The 20,300-nt window shown below is 39.8% G+C and overlaps 1 protein-coding gene and 1 pseudogene across 1 annotated transcript; one reads left to right on the forward strand and one right to left on the reverse strand.

Moving 5' to 3' along the window:
• Window positions 1-3,655: 3,655 nt before the first annotated feature.
• LOC148037125 (fructose-bisphosphate aldolase, cytoplasmic isozyme pseudogene) lies at window positions 3,656-4,372 on the reverse strand (annotated as a pseudogene).
• Window positions 4,373-10,703: 6,331 nt separating this feature from the next.
• Window positions 10,704-14,785, forward strand: LOC148037126 (CASP-like protein PIMP1). Its single transcript, XM_087676056.1, has 3 exons — window positions 10,704-11,554; window positions 13,075-13,210; window positions 14,335-14,785. Exons 1-3 carry the CDS (start codon window positions 11,163-11,165, stop codon window positions 14,533-14,535), a joined length of 729 nt encoding a protein of 242 aa, XP_087532182.1. The 5' UTR covers window positions 10,704-11,162; the 3' UTR covers window positions 14,536-14,785.
• The last annotated feature ends 5,515 nt before the right edge of the window (window positions 14,786-20,300 follow it).

Genomic DNA, 20,300 nt, shown 5'->3' on the forward strand with positions numbered 1-20,300 from the left:
TTTAGACAGACAGAGTGAGAGCTACTGTACCAGCCTCCAGCCAGACCTCCGGGCTCACACTACAGCAGGCTGAGGACCAGCGTACCCGACGCCGCACGAGGATCCGTGGGTTTCGGATCCCACAGCCACACCGACAGGAGATCTGGAGGATTCTTGATCTACATCGACAGCAGACTAAGATCCGACGACACTCGACACACTGGATCATGAACCTCCAGTTTGCTCTTTCTCCACGACCGATGTACCACATCCTGCATCCAGGAGGGATCACCTGCTATTAGCGACTTCGACGACTGCTACTACATCCCAGGATAGTATATCTCCCTGCATCTGTTACATATACACATCGCACCACTTTATCACAGCCGACAGTTGTTCCCCTATCACAGCCGACAGTTGTTCCCCTATCACAGCCGACATTTGTTCCCCTTTTGTAGCCATTATCTGGAGTACCAGAGCTACATATGCACATACACATACACGACACTTATCACACTCACAGCACCGTATTTTCAGTTTCCAGTTTTTAGCTTTTCATTCAGCACTTTTATTTTGGATAGCTGGACCTCATCAGTTGTCTCACAGTTTGTCTCATAGGCCAGTTTTGGTCTTTAGAAGACGTTAATATAACTTTCTTTCTTTCTTTCTTTCTCTCTCTCTCTCTCTCTCTCTCTCTGCTCATCTTGATAGCCTGGTTTTGAACTCATAAGTGGCAAAATTACTCTTCTTTTCATAATGTAAAATTGTACTAAGAATATGCAAAATACCTGTGCATGTGTGTGCATGCGCGCGCGCGTGTGTGTGTGTGAAAGTTATCTTCTCCCCCTTGCAGATGGTGTGACATACACTGCTCATCTTCCATCCCATGTTGACATGTGGGTTGGATAATGGTTAATATTTTTTTTATTTCTTCATATATTAACCACGATTAAGGTCAACATATTCAAAATCATATAATAATTATAGTCCACATTCAATGAACCCACTTAATCCATTTAGAGAAAGAATGTATAGGCAACTACAATCGACTTCAGATTCAACCCATTATGTGCTTATGCAATAGGGGCTCAAATTGCGCTCACAAACATGTGTGTGTGTGTGTGTGTGTGTGTGTGTGTGCGTGTGCGTGTGCGTGTGCGTGTGCGTGCGCGTGCGCGTGCGCGTGCGTGTGCGCGTGCGCGTGCGCGTGCGCGTGCGCGTGCGTGTGCGTGTGTGTGTGTGTTCAATGAGAAGGTGAGGTGAGCTCACCTTCTTTACTCATGTGTAGGAGTTAGGACTCAAAAGATTTGATAATGGCTTTACACTATTTCATTTAAGTTAGTCTCTGATGTGATCAGATATTTCACTTAAGCTAATATCAAATTCTCTTATTAACTCAAGTTGTCAATGATATGAAGTTCTTGTATTAACTCAAGTGTATAATTGACAATAGATTGGTTCATGGCAATCTATTGTTAAAGCCAAGCAGAGTGTTGGCAAATAGTGTCACAATTGTCATAATCAAGTTCTTAAGTAGTACCCCTTTAGTTAATAAGCCTAAGCAAGTTCCAATGAGAGAGAGAGAGAGAGAGAGAGAGAGAGAGAGAGAGAGAGAGAGAGAGAGAGAGAGAGAGAGAGAGAGAGAGAGAGAGAGAGAGAGAGAGAGAGAGAGAGAGAGAGAGAGATGGCTCAAAACATGACAAAGGGTGTTGAATATGGATGCGAAGACTTCTTTGTGTGATAAAATTCCCATAGGATTAACTTGATCAAGGAATCAAGGGATCCATTATTTAAAGAAATAAATTAATTGGTAACATTGCTTACATAATGGATAAAACCATCCTTTATAGGATGAAACCCTAAGGAATCTTATAAGTAATAATGTCGAAACTTTTAAGGAAAAGGGGTAGTTTAGTATATGAAAGGCTAGATAAACATACTAAGATGTTGACAATGGAAAGGGGATAATTGAGCATCTAAAGGAAGACTACATAAATACTAATAGATTGCATAGATGTCAATACTTAGGTGTTAATAGAAATGAGATAATTAAGTGTGTGTGAAGGCAAATTGCATGGTCCTTTATAGTTTGCATAGACTTGATATTATTGGTTGTTTGTAAGCTCAAGTTGGAGACATATCAATAACTTCAACAAATCAAATAAATAGAGAAAAGAATGCAAGAGAGGCCAAAGGAAATGGGATAATTCAGAATATGAAGGTGGGCATGATAGACATAGAGAAGAGAATATAGTAGATCTCTAAGAGAAGTGGGATGGAGGAAAATAGCTCAAAGAGAAGGGGTGTCCCCAAGAGTTTTCAAAATTTTTAGAAAAGTTAAATTTGCCTCCAAATACATTTCCAAAAAACAAAAAAAATTGACCAATAGTTTTATTTCTTGACCAAAAACTATAATATAAAAAATCCTAAAAAGCCTTAAAAGAAACTCTCAAAATGACGCTTTTCATGTTTTCTATTAACAAATCACGCCACATCTACTAATCATTTTTCATTGAAAACAAAGTACAAAACTTCCATAACTAGTCTATAGCTAAATTTAAACTTTGATTGAAAAATGGCTATTAAATGAGAAGAGAGAAGGAATATGGATCAATCATGCTTTGTCTTATTGAGACCTATTATTAGGTGGATTTAAGTTAGTGGTGGGTCTCACCTTCAATAATAAACTATAGCATTAAGTCCTTACCTCTTTCCTTGGATATCAAGCTACAAGAGCATGTTGATGATTGACTCAAATTGAGGAAGTGTATGAAGACTTCACCACTACACTAGATGGCATTGATCTTAAAGACCTATTGAATTAGGCATAGTTTGTATGTCACTTGAAGGTACAAAAGAATATATTTAGTTCTAGTGTAATTCGGTTCTTAATTACATGTTTGAAAGATTTGAGATTGTGTACCTCTAGGTGTTCAATAAGCTCATGTGTTTCTAATTATAAGCATTGTGTTCCTTCTTCTAATATTGCTAATGTATCATTTGTATAGGTAGAAGCCATTGAAGAGGGAGACGCGAAAGAAAGAATAAAGGAATCAGATGGTTTTGGCAAGGGTGGTGGATGCCTCGAGGGGTGCACCTATAAGAAATCATCTATATAACATGCATTCAAAAGGTATTAATAAATGCACTTTCTTTACATTCTATAAGGCCATAAAATGACCCCTTTACTTTGCTAGACTTCTGGATTTTTCTAAACTGTAATTTAAAAATCCTTCAACATTTTGTTGTCTCAAACTATGTTATTGTGTGTAATTGTAAAAGAGTGGGGATAGACGGGTCGGATGCGGGTTAGCATGGGAATACCCAGTTATATTGACAGGGTATATAAGGTGTTGAGAGACCCAATTAGGGCAACAGTTTATCAATAATCAAGTCTCTTTTCTCCTTCCTTCCAGCTTTCATGGCTTCCCTCCTCTTTCTCTCTCTTTTCCTGTCTTTCTCTCTCTTCAGCTAGTCTTTCTCTCTCTTTTGCTAGTCTTTTTCTCTCTTCCTCTCTCATCTTCTTCCTCTTTCTCTCTCCTCTCTGCAGTCTCTCCCTTCTCTCCTTCTCTCTCCCAGGTCTCCTTCATTACACATGGTATTAGAGCCTAGTTTTTAGGTCCTTCCTTTCTCTCTCCTTTCCCCCAAATCTGGTTTCATTTTCCAACAACAAACCCTACTTTTCAGGTACACAGGCAGAGATGGCAACTTTCTTGGAAGACACACGGGAGCTGTAAGAAGCAGTGATGGAGCCAATGATTTCCTTTCTTGCCACAAGTCTTGCAAATGATGAGCTAGGCATTAGCTGTTGGCGTAGGTACTGATTTTCAGAGCTTAATTGAGTAGCTTGCTTTTGCAACCGCTCATTCTCATGATATATGATGGCATAGCGGGCAAGTCCATTGGCATTTTCCAAGATGGCAAGGGGTGACGGCTCTGTTGGCCCAATCTTGAGGACTGCTCTCCACTTGGTGAATCGAGCACCAGCATTGTAGTACTGCTGACAACGCTGGGCAAGACCATCCAACTCCTGTGTTGTGGTCTCACCATTGGTCCCAGCAAAATCTATAGTGCCTTTGTCTACCTTGATGCCAGGGATGACACCAGCCTCCTTCAGCACATCCAAAAATGGCTTCCCGGCTGCAGTCGTCTGATACAGGGTTTCCTCAAACAAGATAACCCCACTTATGTACTACAAAGCACCAGGGGTGGTGAACAGGAGCTCCTTGAGGGCTTGCTTGTTGGATTCCACATTTTCTACATTGATGCTAGCAAGGTGCTTGCCAATTGTACCAGTGCTCTCATACGTAGCCAGAATCCATTTACTGGGAGTTGCAATGTACTTGGCAGTTACAATGAGCTCAGCTGCATATTTACCGACGAATGCCCCCATCCTCCAATGATCACCACGAGCTGCTGCTTGAAATTTATGGATAGACAGAACATGATCCAGTCAACCGCAAGCCATGATGGTGTATGCTACAGATCTAAGCTTTTGCTTTAGATCAAGAATCCATCCAGTCTCACCCTTCGAGCAGCAATCTTTATGGCCACTAACAACAGAAGGCAGGCATGTTCAGATTCTGACGACCCAGGACTAGGCCTGGTGCCAGTTGCACTTCGCCAGTGCAAATTTGATTTGGGCTTGTGATCTCAGGATCGCCCAAGTGCGAGCATAAAGTAAGCCTTCTCTCTGAGATTTGAAGCGAAAACAGGGCCCCTCGCATCAGTGGCTTCTCGTTGTTGGAATTTGTTGCTCTTGTTGTCCGCGTCTATGAGGACCTTGCAATACGCCAGGGTTGACAGAAGCAGGAAGGCGAGAAGGATCTGCCATGGCCGCATCACTGCAATACTTGATTAGCTTGGGTTCAGTTCAGGAGGAGCATGTCACTGATGCCAGGAAAAACCCTTGTGGATGTTGCTGCTGCACTGGTTGGCCTGTAGCAATGGCGAATGTATATGTGGTAATGATTGGGAATGTGGTGTAAAATGCTATTAAGGGGGGGGGGGGTTGCGAGTAGCTTGGAGAAACTTGATGTGTTGATGAAGCTCATAGCCCAATGTACTTGGCTGCTCAGGGTACGTGAAGCATGGTAAAGAAACATGTGGGGATGCCTAACTTTGTGTGATTAAATTGGTTGGCTGTTGATTGAAAGGGAGGCTGTCAGATGGTGGCAAAGTGCCTTGGGATGTAATATCAAGTCTGTCAGTACCTGGGGGACCTGTGTTTGCATTGTCTATTCCAAATCTTGAAGTGGAGTCCCCTACGTAGCTACTAGAAACAGACTGCCTATCGCTTAGTTGTGATTGCCCAGTCTCTAACACAGTATTTTGCTCCAATGGCTCCAATGGTTGAGTTATCTCATGTGCACAGTGATCTAAACTTGTCATTCCTTGAGTAAGCTGATTTGATGGTTTTATTGGCACACTTTGACCTTCGTTTGAGATGCTCAACTGCTCCCGGCAAGATTTGATTCATCTTGAGCTGCCTTTGATGCAGTCCAAGCACGTGCCTTTGCGGCCCATACTTCTTCTTGACTCAAGCTAGGATTCTGGGCAGGATAACTCCAGGGATGATAACCCCAATTACCATTTGCCTGCCATACCCGATCTTGTTGACTGTACATGTAAGTGAACTGTGATGACACTGGTTGAGGGGTGAGGGAAGTATTACCTCTGCTTTGTTGAGCATTGCGTTGGCTAGAAACATGAGAATCTAGCTCTTTGGACACATTGGTAGGGTTAACCTTGTGAGGTTTTGGTTTTGCAAGTTGTGACTGATGTTATCAGCCTCAAATTCTGTAACATCAGATTTCAAATCTTGACTCAACTCACACTCTGAACTTTTGTCCACGGATGAAGACTGCGAGCCTACGCAGTAGAGAAGCTACTTGTTGATGTCTTCTTTTCTTGTTTCCCATGACCAAAGAAATCATAATCTATTTCTTTATGGATATTAGCTTACAGAGAGTCAAGTGATTGGGAAGACTCGTCAGTGGACAGCTTCAGTCAAGGCCCATTCTCTGATGGTCCAACTGAGGGGTTGATGATGCAGCAATTTCTCATTTGGGGAAGAAAGTACAAAGCATTGAGCACTTGGCACTTCAGTAACTAAAGAGGCAGTTTTACCAGACACTTTCTCCTCCTCATTCACTTCAGATGTCTGCTGATGCAACTCTGCAGATCTGTTTCCTACTTCAAGAAAACATGGTAGTAATGTATCTCTTGAGTCCAATGGCTTTCGAACAACATGTTGCCAAATATTTTGAGCTTGTCCTGCGATAATGGCATGAGCAAGAATTCCACAGTCCCAAGAGAAATTGAATTCACCATCATGGGCATATTTTCTATTGCTGACATCATAACAATGGGAATATCCTTCGCAAATTCAAGTATCTTGCAACCATCAAAGTGCTAGTGTTTGTGGTAGCCAATGCAACATGAAATAATTATGAAGGATTTGCAAGAACTACACTATTTGCACATGTATGGATAGCAACTGTACGACTTGATGGATGTATAACAAATGTATGGTGGATGTATGCAGTGATGGGCAGGGTAACAGTCATGAAAATGGTCTCAGCAAGAGAACTATAGATGCAAATGATGTATGGCTCTATGTGGCATTGAGAACCACCATTGAGGCCCTAGATGTCTTGAAATAAGCACCTTAGCATTGGGATAAGGTATGCTCATTGAAGGAGTCTTTACAGGGTATTGCAGACAGTTAGTCCCACACAATCAGCCCGCAAAAGTTGATTACAGAAAAGCCCTATAGCTTGATTCAAAGAGGGCATCCTCCCCTTCGATCTGAACTACAAATCTCCCCATTCCGCCCTACGGTTTGGGAGACACGCTCAGTTTTGTGCTCAGAGGTACTGTGGGACAAGCAGTAGTCCTCCACAGTCAGCCCGCAAAAGTTGATTACAGCAAAGCCTTCTTGTGTGACTGAGTGTGGGCTCTATAGCTTAATTCGAAGAGGGCATCCTCCCCTTCGATATGAACTAAAAATCTCCCCATTTTGCCCTACGGTTTGGGAGATACGCTCAGTTTTGTGCTTAGAGGTACTGTGGGACAAGCAGCAGTCCTCCATAGTCATCCCGCAAAAGTTGATTACAGCAAAGCCTTCTTGTGTGATTGAGTGCGGGTCTATAGCTTGATTCGAAGAGGGCATTCTCCCCTTCGATCTGAACTAAAAACCTCTCCATTCCATCCTACGGTTTGGGAGATATGCTCAGTTTTGTGCTCAGTGGTACTGTGGGACAGGCAGCAGTCCTACACAGTCAGCCCCACAAAAAGTGATTACAGCAAAGCCCTGATCATTTACTGTTAGAGATATTTTTACATAGCCTCGTAGAGGGGATCGAGGGCTTTAATTTGAATCAAAAATATTGGCGATCAAAGCTTTTTAGCTCAAGATATCATCATTTCTATAACAAGGGGTCTAGTGGACTGCACTGGGAATGATAGGCCACAAGGGTAAAGCAAAGGCCCAAGAGGACTTCCAGCGTGAAATAAGGGACTCCCGTACCTCAATGAATGATGCTAGCTCAGCCCAGGAGGATCGTGAAGACATGTTTGAAGAGGGTGCCCCCGAGATGGACCGCTTATCTATGCTCAACCAAACCCTATGCCAACATGAGACCCGTCATGCTGAACGACATCGAGAGATGGAACAATGCCATAGGGAGATGGAAACCCGCCAAGATCACCGTCATTCCGAGATGATGGCCAAGATGGACTTACTCATAGGGCGCATGGGTGCCCTCATCCCCTCCATCGCACCCTCCTCTGCTCAACCCAAGGAGCATGTCCCTCCCCATGAGGCCAACTCCCCTCCTACCTTGGAGACCGGGCGCAACCCACAAGGTTTTGGTGGCACCCATGGCCTTCCCCATAGCACCTATGAGCTGGGTGAGCCCCCTATGCGACATGATGAACCCATTCTCCCATCACCCGTGATGAACCCTTCTAGCCCATCCTTGGGACAACAGCTCTCCCATAATGGAAGCTATATGCAAGGGCAAAATGCAAATTTTGGGCAGCATAGTATGCAGGGTGCACATGGGCAGCATGCACATGGCAGTTTTGGGCAGCAAGGACCCAATGTTCAGTTTGGTTTGCATGTATTGCATGGGTAGCATGGGAATTTTGGGTAGCAAGGCCCCAATGCAGGTGCACATGGGCAGCATGGGAATTTTGGGCAGCAATGTCCTAACAATCAGTTTGGTCCACATATAATGCATGGGCAGCATGGCACCCATGGACATTTTGGTCAGCAAGGCATGTATGGACATTCTCATGGACATTATGAGTACCATGACCATTGGCATGGGTTCGATGTGCAAAGGCAAGTGCATGCACCTACTTATAGTCAACATGCATATGATGAGTGTGAATATTTTGAGCAGCATGCATTTGATGACTATATATGTTCTTATGAACTACATTCTGGTCACATACATGGACAATCATCTAGACAGCATTATGTACATGGACAACATCATGCAAATGCAAATGTATATTGAGCAGTAGCTAAATTTGCCCCAGTCTGAAATGCAGACAACTTACAAACAGCATACTATTTCAGAACAGTTTTTACCCTACATTAATGACAGCCAAGTGTCACCTATATGGCCCGAAAGTACGCTTCATGAGCTTCGTTTTGACATGTCACACGCCTCAATCGGAGCTGCCTATAGGAAGTTATGTCCAATTTTCTCCAGCAGGCCTGTTGTGGACAGCATGCTGTCCACTGTTTGTCATCCCCTAATTGTCAAGAACTGGAGGCCAAACTCATATGCTATCAACTTGCACATGTCATATATATCATATACACAATCCTATGCCCCAATTCCACATGAGATTGTACTTTCCCATACCTATATTCTCCTTTGTAATGCTGAGCAGAGTAGTACTCTGCACCCCCTCCCCCTTTTTCGTTGTGAGCCATAAGTCCTCTTTTTGTTTTTGAGGGCAAAAACCTTCGGGGTCGGGATGGAATGTAAAAGAGTGGGGATAGATGGGTAGGATGCGGGTTAGCATGGGAATACCTAGTAATATTGACAGGGTATATAAGGTGTTGAGAGACCCAATTAGGGCAACAGTTATCGATAATCAAGTCTCTTTTCTCCTTCCTTCCAGCTTTCATGGCTTCCCTCCTCTTTCTCTCTCTTTTCCTGTCTTTCTCTCTCTTCAGCTAGTCTTTCTCTCTCTTTTGCTAGTCTTTTTCTCTCTTCTTCTCTCATATTCTTCCTCTTTCTCTCTCCTCTCTGCAGTCTCTCCCTTCTCTCCTTCTCTCTCCTAGGTCTCCTTCATTACAATAATATGTCATAATACATGGATTCGTTTTGTAGAAATAATGCCCATTGAGCACACAAGAATGGGCAAAAGAAGAAGAAGCCAAACAGACGCTAGTTGCAAAATTGTGGCTCTAGGCACACTTTTGCGCAACCAGTAACTCCCTAGTTTTCTTTAACTACATTAGCGTGTTTACAGTCAATCGTATGAGAATATGGATGAAAAGTTTAGAATGAGCGATGTATATTAATATCTAAAAAATCATGAAAATCGGAGAGTGTTGATGATTTAAAAGCACGATTCAAGTCGTGTTTCTCCTTCATTAAATACATGCACAAATAGATGTGGAGATATGTACACGATATTAGGCACCCATAACTTTTTTCTTAGTTCAAGAAATGCATTTGAGGCTATCTACAGGCTTAATCCCTTGTAGTGATTTGCTTTCACTTTCAATTTTGAAATTTAGCTTGGAGGCTTGGGGATGCAAGCTGGAGGCATGGGGGAGATTTCGAAAGTCTCAAGGCTCATCGTTCTTGCTAAAAAGATAATATATACTATGGATGTTTGAAAAGTGATTACAACTAGATACAACATGTCTTCTATTTGGATATTCTTAGTTCTTACATATCATGTTCACATAGACTAAATTTATATCTCCTTATAATTTTAAGAGTGAGAGACATGATAGGTATCTATATTTTGGTACTTTATGTGGGTGGGTATTACAATAAGATTATGGAATGGTTTGTTATCTATCCACATTGAATTTGTAGTATGCTTTGAGAAAATTATACACCTTTTTCAAAAGGTGAGCTACTCTTATCCTCAATCCACACATGTGGACATCTATCTCCAAATTGGGTGACTGAAGAAAAATTATGGTAATTAATTCACATATTGTGTCAATGATTCTTTTATAAATCAACACATGATGACAACTTGAATAAGTAATATTCACAAGTCTTTTGATCCAAGAGCATTAGATGGTGATCATGGAAGTCCATAGGCATAAAATAGTCAAGAATCCACTACATTTCTTTGAGATAGATTTTAACAATATAAGAAAAGAAAGATAAATTTATTGAGTTTCTTTGCATTATCCTTTAAGACCCAACAACTAGGGTGAGGGTTACTAGTTTAACCATTATGAAGACTTAAAATGTTCGATGGCATTGTGTGATTAGTTTACGAGTTAGGGTGAGAATATCTAAAATCTTTGCTGTCTCCTTATTGTATAGGCGCTTCTGTTTTATTAATAAATCCCTATATAAAATCATATTGTCAAAAGGGGTAGTAATACAGGCTGTTCAGTGACACACGCAATTCTCTAGTGAAACCGACGATAGCGGTTGATCAAGTTGGAGGGATATTTTTAAGTGTGGATTTTTGACTTTTGGGATGGTTCCAGACTGGCTTCTCACGCAGGGTCAGCGTGGGCTGTTGCACAGCAACTTGCGAATGGCGACTGCAGGGCTTTTGCCGCAGGTCGTGGAGGCCAAGTGGCTGGGTGGGTCAAGGGTCTCGACTCTCATGGCGAACGCGGTTTGGCCTGAGAAATCTGTATTTAGAACCAGAGAGAGCGCGACTTTTGTTGTCTGCGTATGTGTGGCTGAGAGCACAGGGTCTTCTAGCAAGAGATAAGTGTGCAGCAGAGAAAGCTATTGTATGTATGAGTGTATGAGAGAGAGAGAGAGAGAGAGAGAGAGAGTGTATGTGTGTGTGTGGTTGCCTGAGACCTGCTGCGTCTTCTAACGACAGAGAGTGTGTGAGAGACAGAGTGAGCTACTGCATATACATAGATATACATATATATATATATAAGAGAGAGAGAGAGAGAGAGAGAGAGGCTTGAGGCAGCTCGTCCCTCTAGCGCAACTATAATGGCTTCGCTTCACACCGAAGAGCATCCGGGTCCCTTCAGAGACTTCGGAGCTGCCGCAGCGGCATTCGACACCGCGGAAATCCCACCCCCCATCCGAGAGCCCATCCACACGGGCCTCCCGGCCCACCAGTTCAGCCACCAGGGCGGCCGGGCGAACACCGGCAACACCCCCCTGGACCCCCGCGCCACCCAGTACGATAAAAGTACGACTGCAGCGAGCGGGAAGGCCGGCCTGATGAGCACGCAGCTGGCCGTGGCGGATCTTTGCCTCCGCATCGCCGCCGCCGTTGTCCTCCTCATCGCCGGCGCCGTCATGGCTTCCGTCAAACAATCCGTCCTCGTCGACGGTTCCGATTACTCCGTATCTGTCTCTTCCATCGACGCCACCAAGTAAGTCGCTACTACTTCTGTTTCATATATATACATATATATCTATACTATTAGTTACGGAAAGGTGAAGGTGGGGGGTGGGTGCCACGTGGCAGTCTCCCACCTCCCCCACAAAAAACAAAGAGAACGTAGGGGCGGGTGCCACGCATCCAGCACCACGCAAAAATCGTGCCCATCCTGGCACGAAGCGTCGAGGTGAGCCTAGAGGCGGAGTGCCTAGTGTACATATATATATACACTAGGCACAGAGAGAGAGAGGGGGTTGGCGAATAACTATTTCAGAAAGCTTACTTACAGCATTGCTATCACCAAGTGACTCATCAGTTTTGGATTGAGTTGCCATCACGAGTGATTCGTTAAGTTGTGACAGGTTCTTTTTTGTAATGCGAAGGGATTACCCATCATCTCCATATCCAAGTCCCATCCTTTTCTTAAGGGTTCTTGATTACCATTCCCAACGACACACAACCATTCATCTGGTTGTAGTTATTGCGAATAGGCTCTTAGTAAAGGCCATGATAATGGTGTATTGTCTTGCGAATATATAAAAATTGTCAAGCTACTTAAGCCTACTTTGAAGAGAAGCTTTGTTGAAACTTGACTTGCCTTTAACGTATATTTACAAAAGAAGCTTTGGTTTTCTTCTTTACTTGCTTTAAAGAAAATGTCCCTTTTTAAACTTAAAGTCACTTTAGTATATCTTTGACTATATTGACCTTGTCTAGCAAGTCGTTAAGTTTTACAACCATTTAGACCATATAAGCAAAAGCTCAAGCTTGACAATGTTGGGCTTTTGAAGTGTTTCCTCATATTCCCCTTGTGACTTATTGGTGAATTGATTGTGACTTATTGGTGTAGCACCTCAAAGTTAATATCTCATCATCTACACATAGAGAACATTTGATTAAGGCAAATATGAACTTGGTTGACCTTGTGTGAAACCTTATGAGGCAAACCTAAGGCTAAGAAGCTACCATTTCAATTGGTTTGAGACATCACAACATGAAGTTATAGGGGTGATCAACTATGATGATATTTGACTTTGATCTATTTTTAAAAAACTAGGGCACTAATTGATTGCATTAGTTGCATGGAATTATTGCTTACTAGACCTTTAGTGATGACTATTCAATGATTCAACCACAAAAAAGGTGGTGTAGATGGTAGTAAAGCACATTATTTATGACATCTAGTTACTTTTTGACCATTCACATCATTATTTCTTGTTATGACTACATAATAGCATATTATCGTAATTTCTACGTATAAAAAAATTATAAATGTAGAACAACCAAGGTTAAGTCTTCCTTTCAAAATGGAATGAGAGAAATGCGAGTTGTAATTTAACAAAACATTTGTTAGAGATGAAGAGTCAAAAGCAAAGTTTTGAGGTGTGATTGCTCTTTCATTATAAGGTTTATTAAAATGAACTATTCTAATGTTCACCTACTATGCAATTTGCATTTCCTTAACTATGAGATCCATGTGATGACACTGCCATATAACCTTGATATTTCTAGGTATGGCACGGCAGCTTCTTTTATTGGTGTGGCTTACTCAATTTACCAAATTGTGTCATCAATTGTTCGCCTTTTAAAGGGTGGACCTATGCTACCTGGGAACATCTCTGCATTAATTTCTTACATTGGTGACCAGGTCCTCTCTCTCTCTCTCTCTCTCTCTCTCTCTCTCTCTCTCTCTCTCTCTCTCTTTGTGATATGTATTGTTACATATAGTGTTTGTTTTGGGGCGGGGGGGTGGGGGGGTGGGGGGTTGTGTGTGCACACGTAGATTATTTGAGGATGTCTCTAGCTTTTTGATTAGTGTGCTCCATATTAAATTTTCTCAAGTTCATGATTATGTTAATGTTCCATTGTCACTAAATTGGTTTATAGTGTGCCGCTGGGGGGGGGGGGGGGGGGGGGTTGTGTGTGCACACGTAGATTATTTGAGGATGTCTCTAGCTTTTTGATTAGTGTGCTCCATATTAAATTTTCTCAAGTTCATGATAATGTTAATGTTCCATTGTCACTAAATTGGTTTATAGTGTGCCACTCATATGAAGTACCTCTTATGCATGAGATATCATCATATTTGAAAGAAAATTACTTTTAATTATAATAACACAATATTGAAAAATATGGGAATTTTCCATAAGTTTGGGACACATGGTCAAATCTTTGGATTTTTCATAACTTGAACAATATAACTTCAAATTGAGTGCTCTATAGCTCAATAGATTCTATTTTTCAAGTGCTTTCCAATGATAGGTCACATCATATGTTCTTGAGAAACTTATGGGCATCTTATCCAGGTGCCACCTTTTTAGTATTCCAAAAATGAGAATTGGGAGATTCCCAAACTCACTAATATTGTGTTTAATGGTCTTAATAGCTTTCGAAGTGAAGTTAAAGATAAGTTATCAAATTTGAAAAGCACTAAAGTTACTGATGCAATGAGATATTTATAGGTTGTGGACAATCCTTTCTGCTACTAGCTTGTAAGGAGGTTATAACTTGACTTTTCATATAAAGCCTAGACTCCATATAGTAACCAAATCCAAAATTTATCATAGCCTATGGTCTCATATTTGTTTGCATGTTCTTTTTATAGATGTAAAACATTTGTATAAAAGACACAAATGAATATGTTATCTCAATGTGTATCTTCAATAAGACCATACTATTTTTAGCATCCTTATGGTTGTAACTTTCTATTTTACTTTGGAAATAATGGATTTTACTAATTTTACACATTAAATCTTTTCTTTATTGATGTAGGTACTTGCAGTTTTTCTCATGTCGGCAGGTACTTCACCTGCTTCTATCTTGCAATTTGGCCACCAAATAGGCTTTTGCTCTACAATAAACACTTATTGTAATCAAATAGCGGGTTCTACTGCCGTAATCTTCATCGGTTTTGCCATTGTGGCAGTTAGTTCAGTCATCTCATCTTATTGTTTTTATAGAAACAAGTTGTGAGAAATAGCATATTGAACTTTGGCGACCTTTTGGATGTCTATAAGGTCGAATATCAAATGCAAATCTTAAGATGTCTTATAAACTTACCACCATGAGTTGGCTTCTCTCAAACATTTGTATAGTGTTGTAATGTTCCTCTTTTATTCTAATCACCTTAGGGTATATCTTGTAGTTACTTCATGATCTTGAATAAAGGTCTCCTTATTAGTTGAATAGATCTCCTTATGATTTCTATTGTACTTTCTCCACACTATCTCTTTCAAGTAATTGCATTAGAAGTAGACATTCTTTAAACATATCCATATTGCCTATTTATTACTACTATATCACCACTTTCTTACTTGTTTAAGATCAAGACAATGCTTGCTTTACTAAGATTGTGTATGCATAGCACTAAGACCGTAGGGCTTGCTCAAGTGTCATCATAGCCATGCCTACTTAAGACTACAACTGAGCTTCTTACTTGTCTAAGACCACAAATTGATTATTTGTTTGCCAAAGACTAGGGTTGTGCTTGCCATGACTGCGTATCCATGCTTTCTTTTTTGTCAAATAACAATCCCTCTCCTTATCTTGATCAACATGTGTGGACTTGACCTATTTTCTTTTGCTAGTTGCCCCAAGCTTCTCCCACAACAAAATGGAATTGAAGTGGAGAGTGGACCCTTGATGTGTATTAACATATGTGTTTAACTTCATGACAGAAACTATGTTTACACTCTTAGGCATTGCAAAGTATTCACACACACTAAATGCATCCAAAGATGCATACAATTTGGTCACATTTAAATTGGTATTCAAAATCACAACTATAGCCTAGTCATATGCACATTTATATGCCCATTCTTTTGCATATTTAAAGGATCTTTTATTAACATGTTTACAATAAATTGAATTATGTGTTTAAAAGCAAGCTTAAAAGGGTGTTTATAAGCAAGTTCACACAAACATATTTATAAATATTCATAAATTAAAGGGCTTTTATGAGCCCAAAGGGAAGATAGTAGAAGGCCAAAAATATGCAAACACAAAAGAGGAGCCATTTTCTTCCATCTCCAAGTAAATAAGGGTTATGTGGATCGACAAGGAAGAGGGGGAGAAATATAAATTTTCCATTTCTCCTCTTTTTCTTCTTCTACTTATTGTTTCAAAACTTCCTTGAACAATGTTGATGTTTGATGTTCTTTCTCCTCTTTCTTTTCCTAGTTGTGTTAGTTTAGTTCTCTATTTTGTTTGTTTTTTCAAATCAAGGAATAATGTAGAGGAATATGCTGGTAATGCTGCAGAGAAACATGCAATTAATGTGACCCATAAGTTTTTTCCCCTAGTTCAAGTAAGAGGAGAATATACATTTTTCCCTTCTCATCATCATCATCATCATCATTTTTCCCCTAGTTGAAGTAAGAGGAGAATATGCATTTTTCCCTTCTCATCATCATCATCATCATCTTTTTCTAATTATTATTTCAAAAATTCCTTAAACAATGTGGATGTGCTATTCTTTCTCCCTTTTTTTCACAGTTATGTTACATTAGTTCTTTGTTTTGTTTGTTTTCTCAAAATACGAAATAGCAATGTAGAGAAACATGTAGGAAACTGAACAGAGAAACATGCACTTAATGTGATTTGTAACCTTTTTTCTAGTTCAAGGAAGATATACATTCCCCCCTTCTTCTTCTTCTTCTTCTTCTTCTTCAAAAGTTCCTTGAATAATGTGGATCTTTGTTATTCTCTCTCCCCTTCCTTTTCATATTTGTGTAAGTTTAGTTCTCTCTTTTGTTTGTTTTTTCAAAACAAGGAATAATGCAAAGGAATGTGTAGGTAATGGCATAGAGAAATGTGCAATTAATGTAGACCATACGCTTCTTTCTAGTTCAAGGGAGAGGAGGAGGTTTATTTTTTCCTCCTCCTCCTCCTCTTCTACTATTATAGTTTCAAGACTTCCTTGAATAATAAGGATATCTTTTGTTCTTTCTCTCGATTCTTTTTGTACTTGCACTAGTTTAGTTCTTTGTTTTATTTAATTTTTAAAAAACCAAAAAATAAACACTTGTTTAGTGATTGATTGACCTGGTTTGTAGGGAGTCAAGCACTGTCTAGTAGAGAAGAAATGTTGGAAGCAGTACTCTCACCTTCATCTCGGAGTGAAGGATGGAGCTAAAACATCTGAGCCTTCTATTTCTACTCCACAAATTACCTAGCACAAATGGTGTAGAGAAATGTGCACTTAATGTGGATAGTAAGCTTTTTTCTAGTTTAAGAAATGCATCAATGTGGTCATCTATGGGCCAAATCCTTTGTAGTGCTACAAACCCTAACTCTAAACCATAAACCCTACACTATAAACCCAAAGTCCAAGCTTAAAACTTTGGAGCCCAAAAACCAATCTTTGAAATCAAATATTTAAAACCTAAACTCAAATCCCAATTTTTCAATCCTAAATCCTAAACTCTACACTATAAACCTTAGATCTTCTACTCTAGACTCTAAACCTCTAGATCCTAAACCTTGAATGTGAATCTCTAAATCATAAACTCTAAACCCTAAACCATAATCCTCAAATCTTAAATTCTAAATCCTAAATGGTAGACTACACACCTTAGACTCTAATCCCTAAACCCTAGACTATAAACCCTAAAGTCCAAACCCTAGACCCTAGACCTTAACAACCCATATCTAAATCACAAATTCTAAATTGTAAATAGTAAATTCCAAATCCCAAATCCTAAACGCTAAACCCTAAACCCTAAATCCCACACTCCAAACCCTAAATCCCAAATCCCAAATTTTAGACCCTAAACCTTGGATGCCAACCTCTAAATCACAAATTCTAAACCCTAAATCCCAAAGCTAAAATTCTAATCCTTAGACTCCAAACCCTAGATCCTACACCCTAAACCCCATATTCCAAATCCTAGAAGCTAAACCCCATATACCAATTCTAAATTATAAATTCTAAGTCTTGAACCACTATACTCAAATCTTAAATCCTAAACCTTAAACTTGAGACTACCAATTCTAAACCTTAAACTCTAGATACAAACCTTAGAGTCCAAACCATAGATTGTAGATACTAAATGATAATATTTATATCACAAACTCTAAATCCAAAAATTTGAATCCCAAACCTTAAACCCTAACCCCTAGACCACAAATCCTAAACCCTACTCCCAAACCTTAAAGCCTAAACGCTAGATACCAATCTCTAAATCCTAAATTCTAAACCCTAAATCCCAAATCACAAATCCTATGTCCTAAACCTTAAACTCCAATTCTAGATACATGTGTAAGTACAATGATAGATCTTCGCATAGGTACAAAATGATGTCTCTACAAACATGATCCTAAATAAACAAAAGGATGTGCACATAAGTACAAAGGTGCACATGATCACTAAGTAAGTACAAGAATATGTCCATAAGTATCAAAGCACATCTCGATACACAAAACTATGTCTCAAAAAACATACCCAAAAAATGATTAGATGGCATACACCTAGGACTCATCAAAACACTCTCTAGGTCTCAAAGCATCCAAAATGCTCTCATGGTCAACTATTCCAAGGTGCTAATGCAAGTGAGAGCTACATTTTATCTAAATTCAATCAACATGAAGCTTAGTCAAGACTTACTAAATGAGAGTACGGGAAGGCCTTTGAGTCCAACTCCCACAGCTAAAACTCAACCATCTACCCATGTTATCTTAGCCAATGGTGGAGATCGCCTACCACAATCATGCTATAGATGCATTTATATACCCATTTCTTTCCACATTTTAAAGAGTAGTTACATGCATATTTACAAATTGATTAAATAGCACATCTAAAGCAAGTTTAACAACTCGTTTTTAATTAGTTTTACATTAACATATTTATAAAACACACATTTGTAGGTGCATTTATCCTCACATTTAATGGTGACATGTAAAATTACATGCCCAGTTGACAATAAAATAATAAAAAGTGTGAATGAGTCATTTTGAATTTTCTTCTTCTACATCCTCCTCCTCCTCCTCCTCCTCTTCTTCTCTACTTTATTTCCATAGTTGTGTTAAAATGGGAAATAGTGTAGAAGAACATTGATGTGATGGGGCAAAGAAACACAAAAGGAGTTCTATGGTGTAATATGTAGGGATAGCACTGAGAAACATGTAGGTAATCACACTGTTAAATACCCTAATAAACCATTTCTACTATCTATTAAGTAAGTAAGGTTCTACTATGTTGTTTTGTTTGTAAGTTGTAAGAAATAATGCAAGTAAACATATAGGTGATTCTACACTTAAAAACATGAATTATGGTGAGAGCAATGAAACAAATAATGGCACACATATGAGCACGAGGAATAACCCCACTTGAGCACACATGCATGCACACACACTTGCACTAGTATTGGCACATGCACTTGTGTGCATTAGAACCCCATGTCCATCTTTTTTACTTCTCTTTCTCATCACTTTTGCATTTTGATCTCTATTGTAATTGACCTTGAAAAGGGTTAACAAGTGATCCCTATTGTGATTGGTGCGCAAATTGGAAGCTGGATGCGTACGTAGCAAATGCAAGAAGGTCCCCAAGAACAAAAGAACTCGATTTAAGCTCAAAAAGTAAGAAGATAGACTTGCATGACATGAAGAAAAGAGACAAATTGGGTACAATCTCCCCCCATGCCTTGTGTGAGCACTTCACAAGGCATGTATTTATAAATTTATGCATCTCAAAGCTAAAAAATAGCCCAATTTTACAATAAGAATGCTTTAGCTTTTGTGTTTGCTTTTGTTCAAATAAAGAATAAAGCGGTTGGGCACCCCAAAAGTCGAGTTGTGCCCAAATACAATGTCCAATAATGAAATACATGCGTATACAAAATAATCAATATTTATCAAATGCTTCAATAAGCACGCCTAAATAAATATTAGCACCACACCTTTAATAATAAGATACACACCCAAAAAAATGATAATTTCTTCTAGATAATTTGAACACACGCTATTGCCCAGTGCTTCCCAATGCCACCGCTGTCAAAGAGTTTACTGTTCATAATATAAATCATGGGATTCTTATAAACACAGAAGAACTTCACTGGGAGTTATATGAGGAATTTGCATACAAAATTCAGCAATTGTTACCCAATAACCAACTTAGTTACATAAGTTCTTTTGTATTTAGCATATAATTTTCAGTTGTACCATGTATATTGATGAAAAATAATTCTATGGGAACCTACAACTTGGTCAGCTAGAAGTAAATGATAGTCTACAGGATAAATCACATTGATTCAAGTACAAAAATATGGTCAGAACTCAAGAAAAATGCCAAAAGTTACCAAAAGTCCACTAGGTTCACAGGGGACCTGAAGTAATAGACTAAAGTGACCAATAAGTGACCTGAGTAGGTCAAAAAGTGACCTGGGCCTGAGCAGGGAGCAGCCCGCATTTTTCGGCGCAAAATGCGGGCCACACAGTCTGATTGCAACTGGGAAAGGGCTGGAGCTATGGTGCATGCTTTGGAGCATGCAAACTAGAGATCAACAGGACCAGAAGATGAAGATGTAAACATGGTGAGAGCTCCACTTATCTGTCCATTTGGCCTGAAAAAAATGCATGTTATGACAGTCTATAAAAGGGGAAAATCTGAGAGAAAAGGATTCAGCCTGCTCTTAGGCACGACTTCTCTCATTTTGTCTACCTCATTCTTGGTCCAATGAAGCCCGACTTGTACCCAAGTACTTGAGTGACTTTGGGCCAAGCAAAGGGTGAGGATTTTG

This window comes from Lygodium microphyllum, chromosome 4 (assembly GCF_053477565.2).
Source record: "Lygodium microphyllum isolate KBCC chromosome 4, Lygodium_microphyllum_v1.1.10, whole genome shotgun sequence".
NCBI lineage: Eukaryota > Viridiplantae > Streptophyta > Polypodiopsida > Schizaeales > Lygodiaceae > Lygodium > Lygodium microphyllum.

Bases quoted from the DNA above. Each gene is read 5' to 3' on its own strand.
- LOC148037126 (XM_087676056.1), top strand. From the start codon at position 11,163: ATGGCTTCGCTTCACACCGAAGAGCATCCGGGTCCCTTCAGAGACTTC. The intron at 11,555-13,074 runs GTAAGTCGCTAC...TGATATTTCTAG, and splicing joins TCTTCCATCGACGCCACCAA to GTATGGCACGGCAGCTTCTT. The intron at 13,211-14,334 runs GTCCTCTCTCTC...TTATTGATGTAG, and splicing joins TTTCTTACATTGGTGACCAG to GTACTTGCAGTTTTTCTCAT.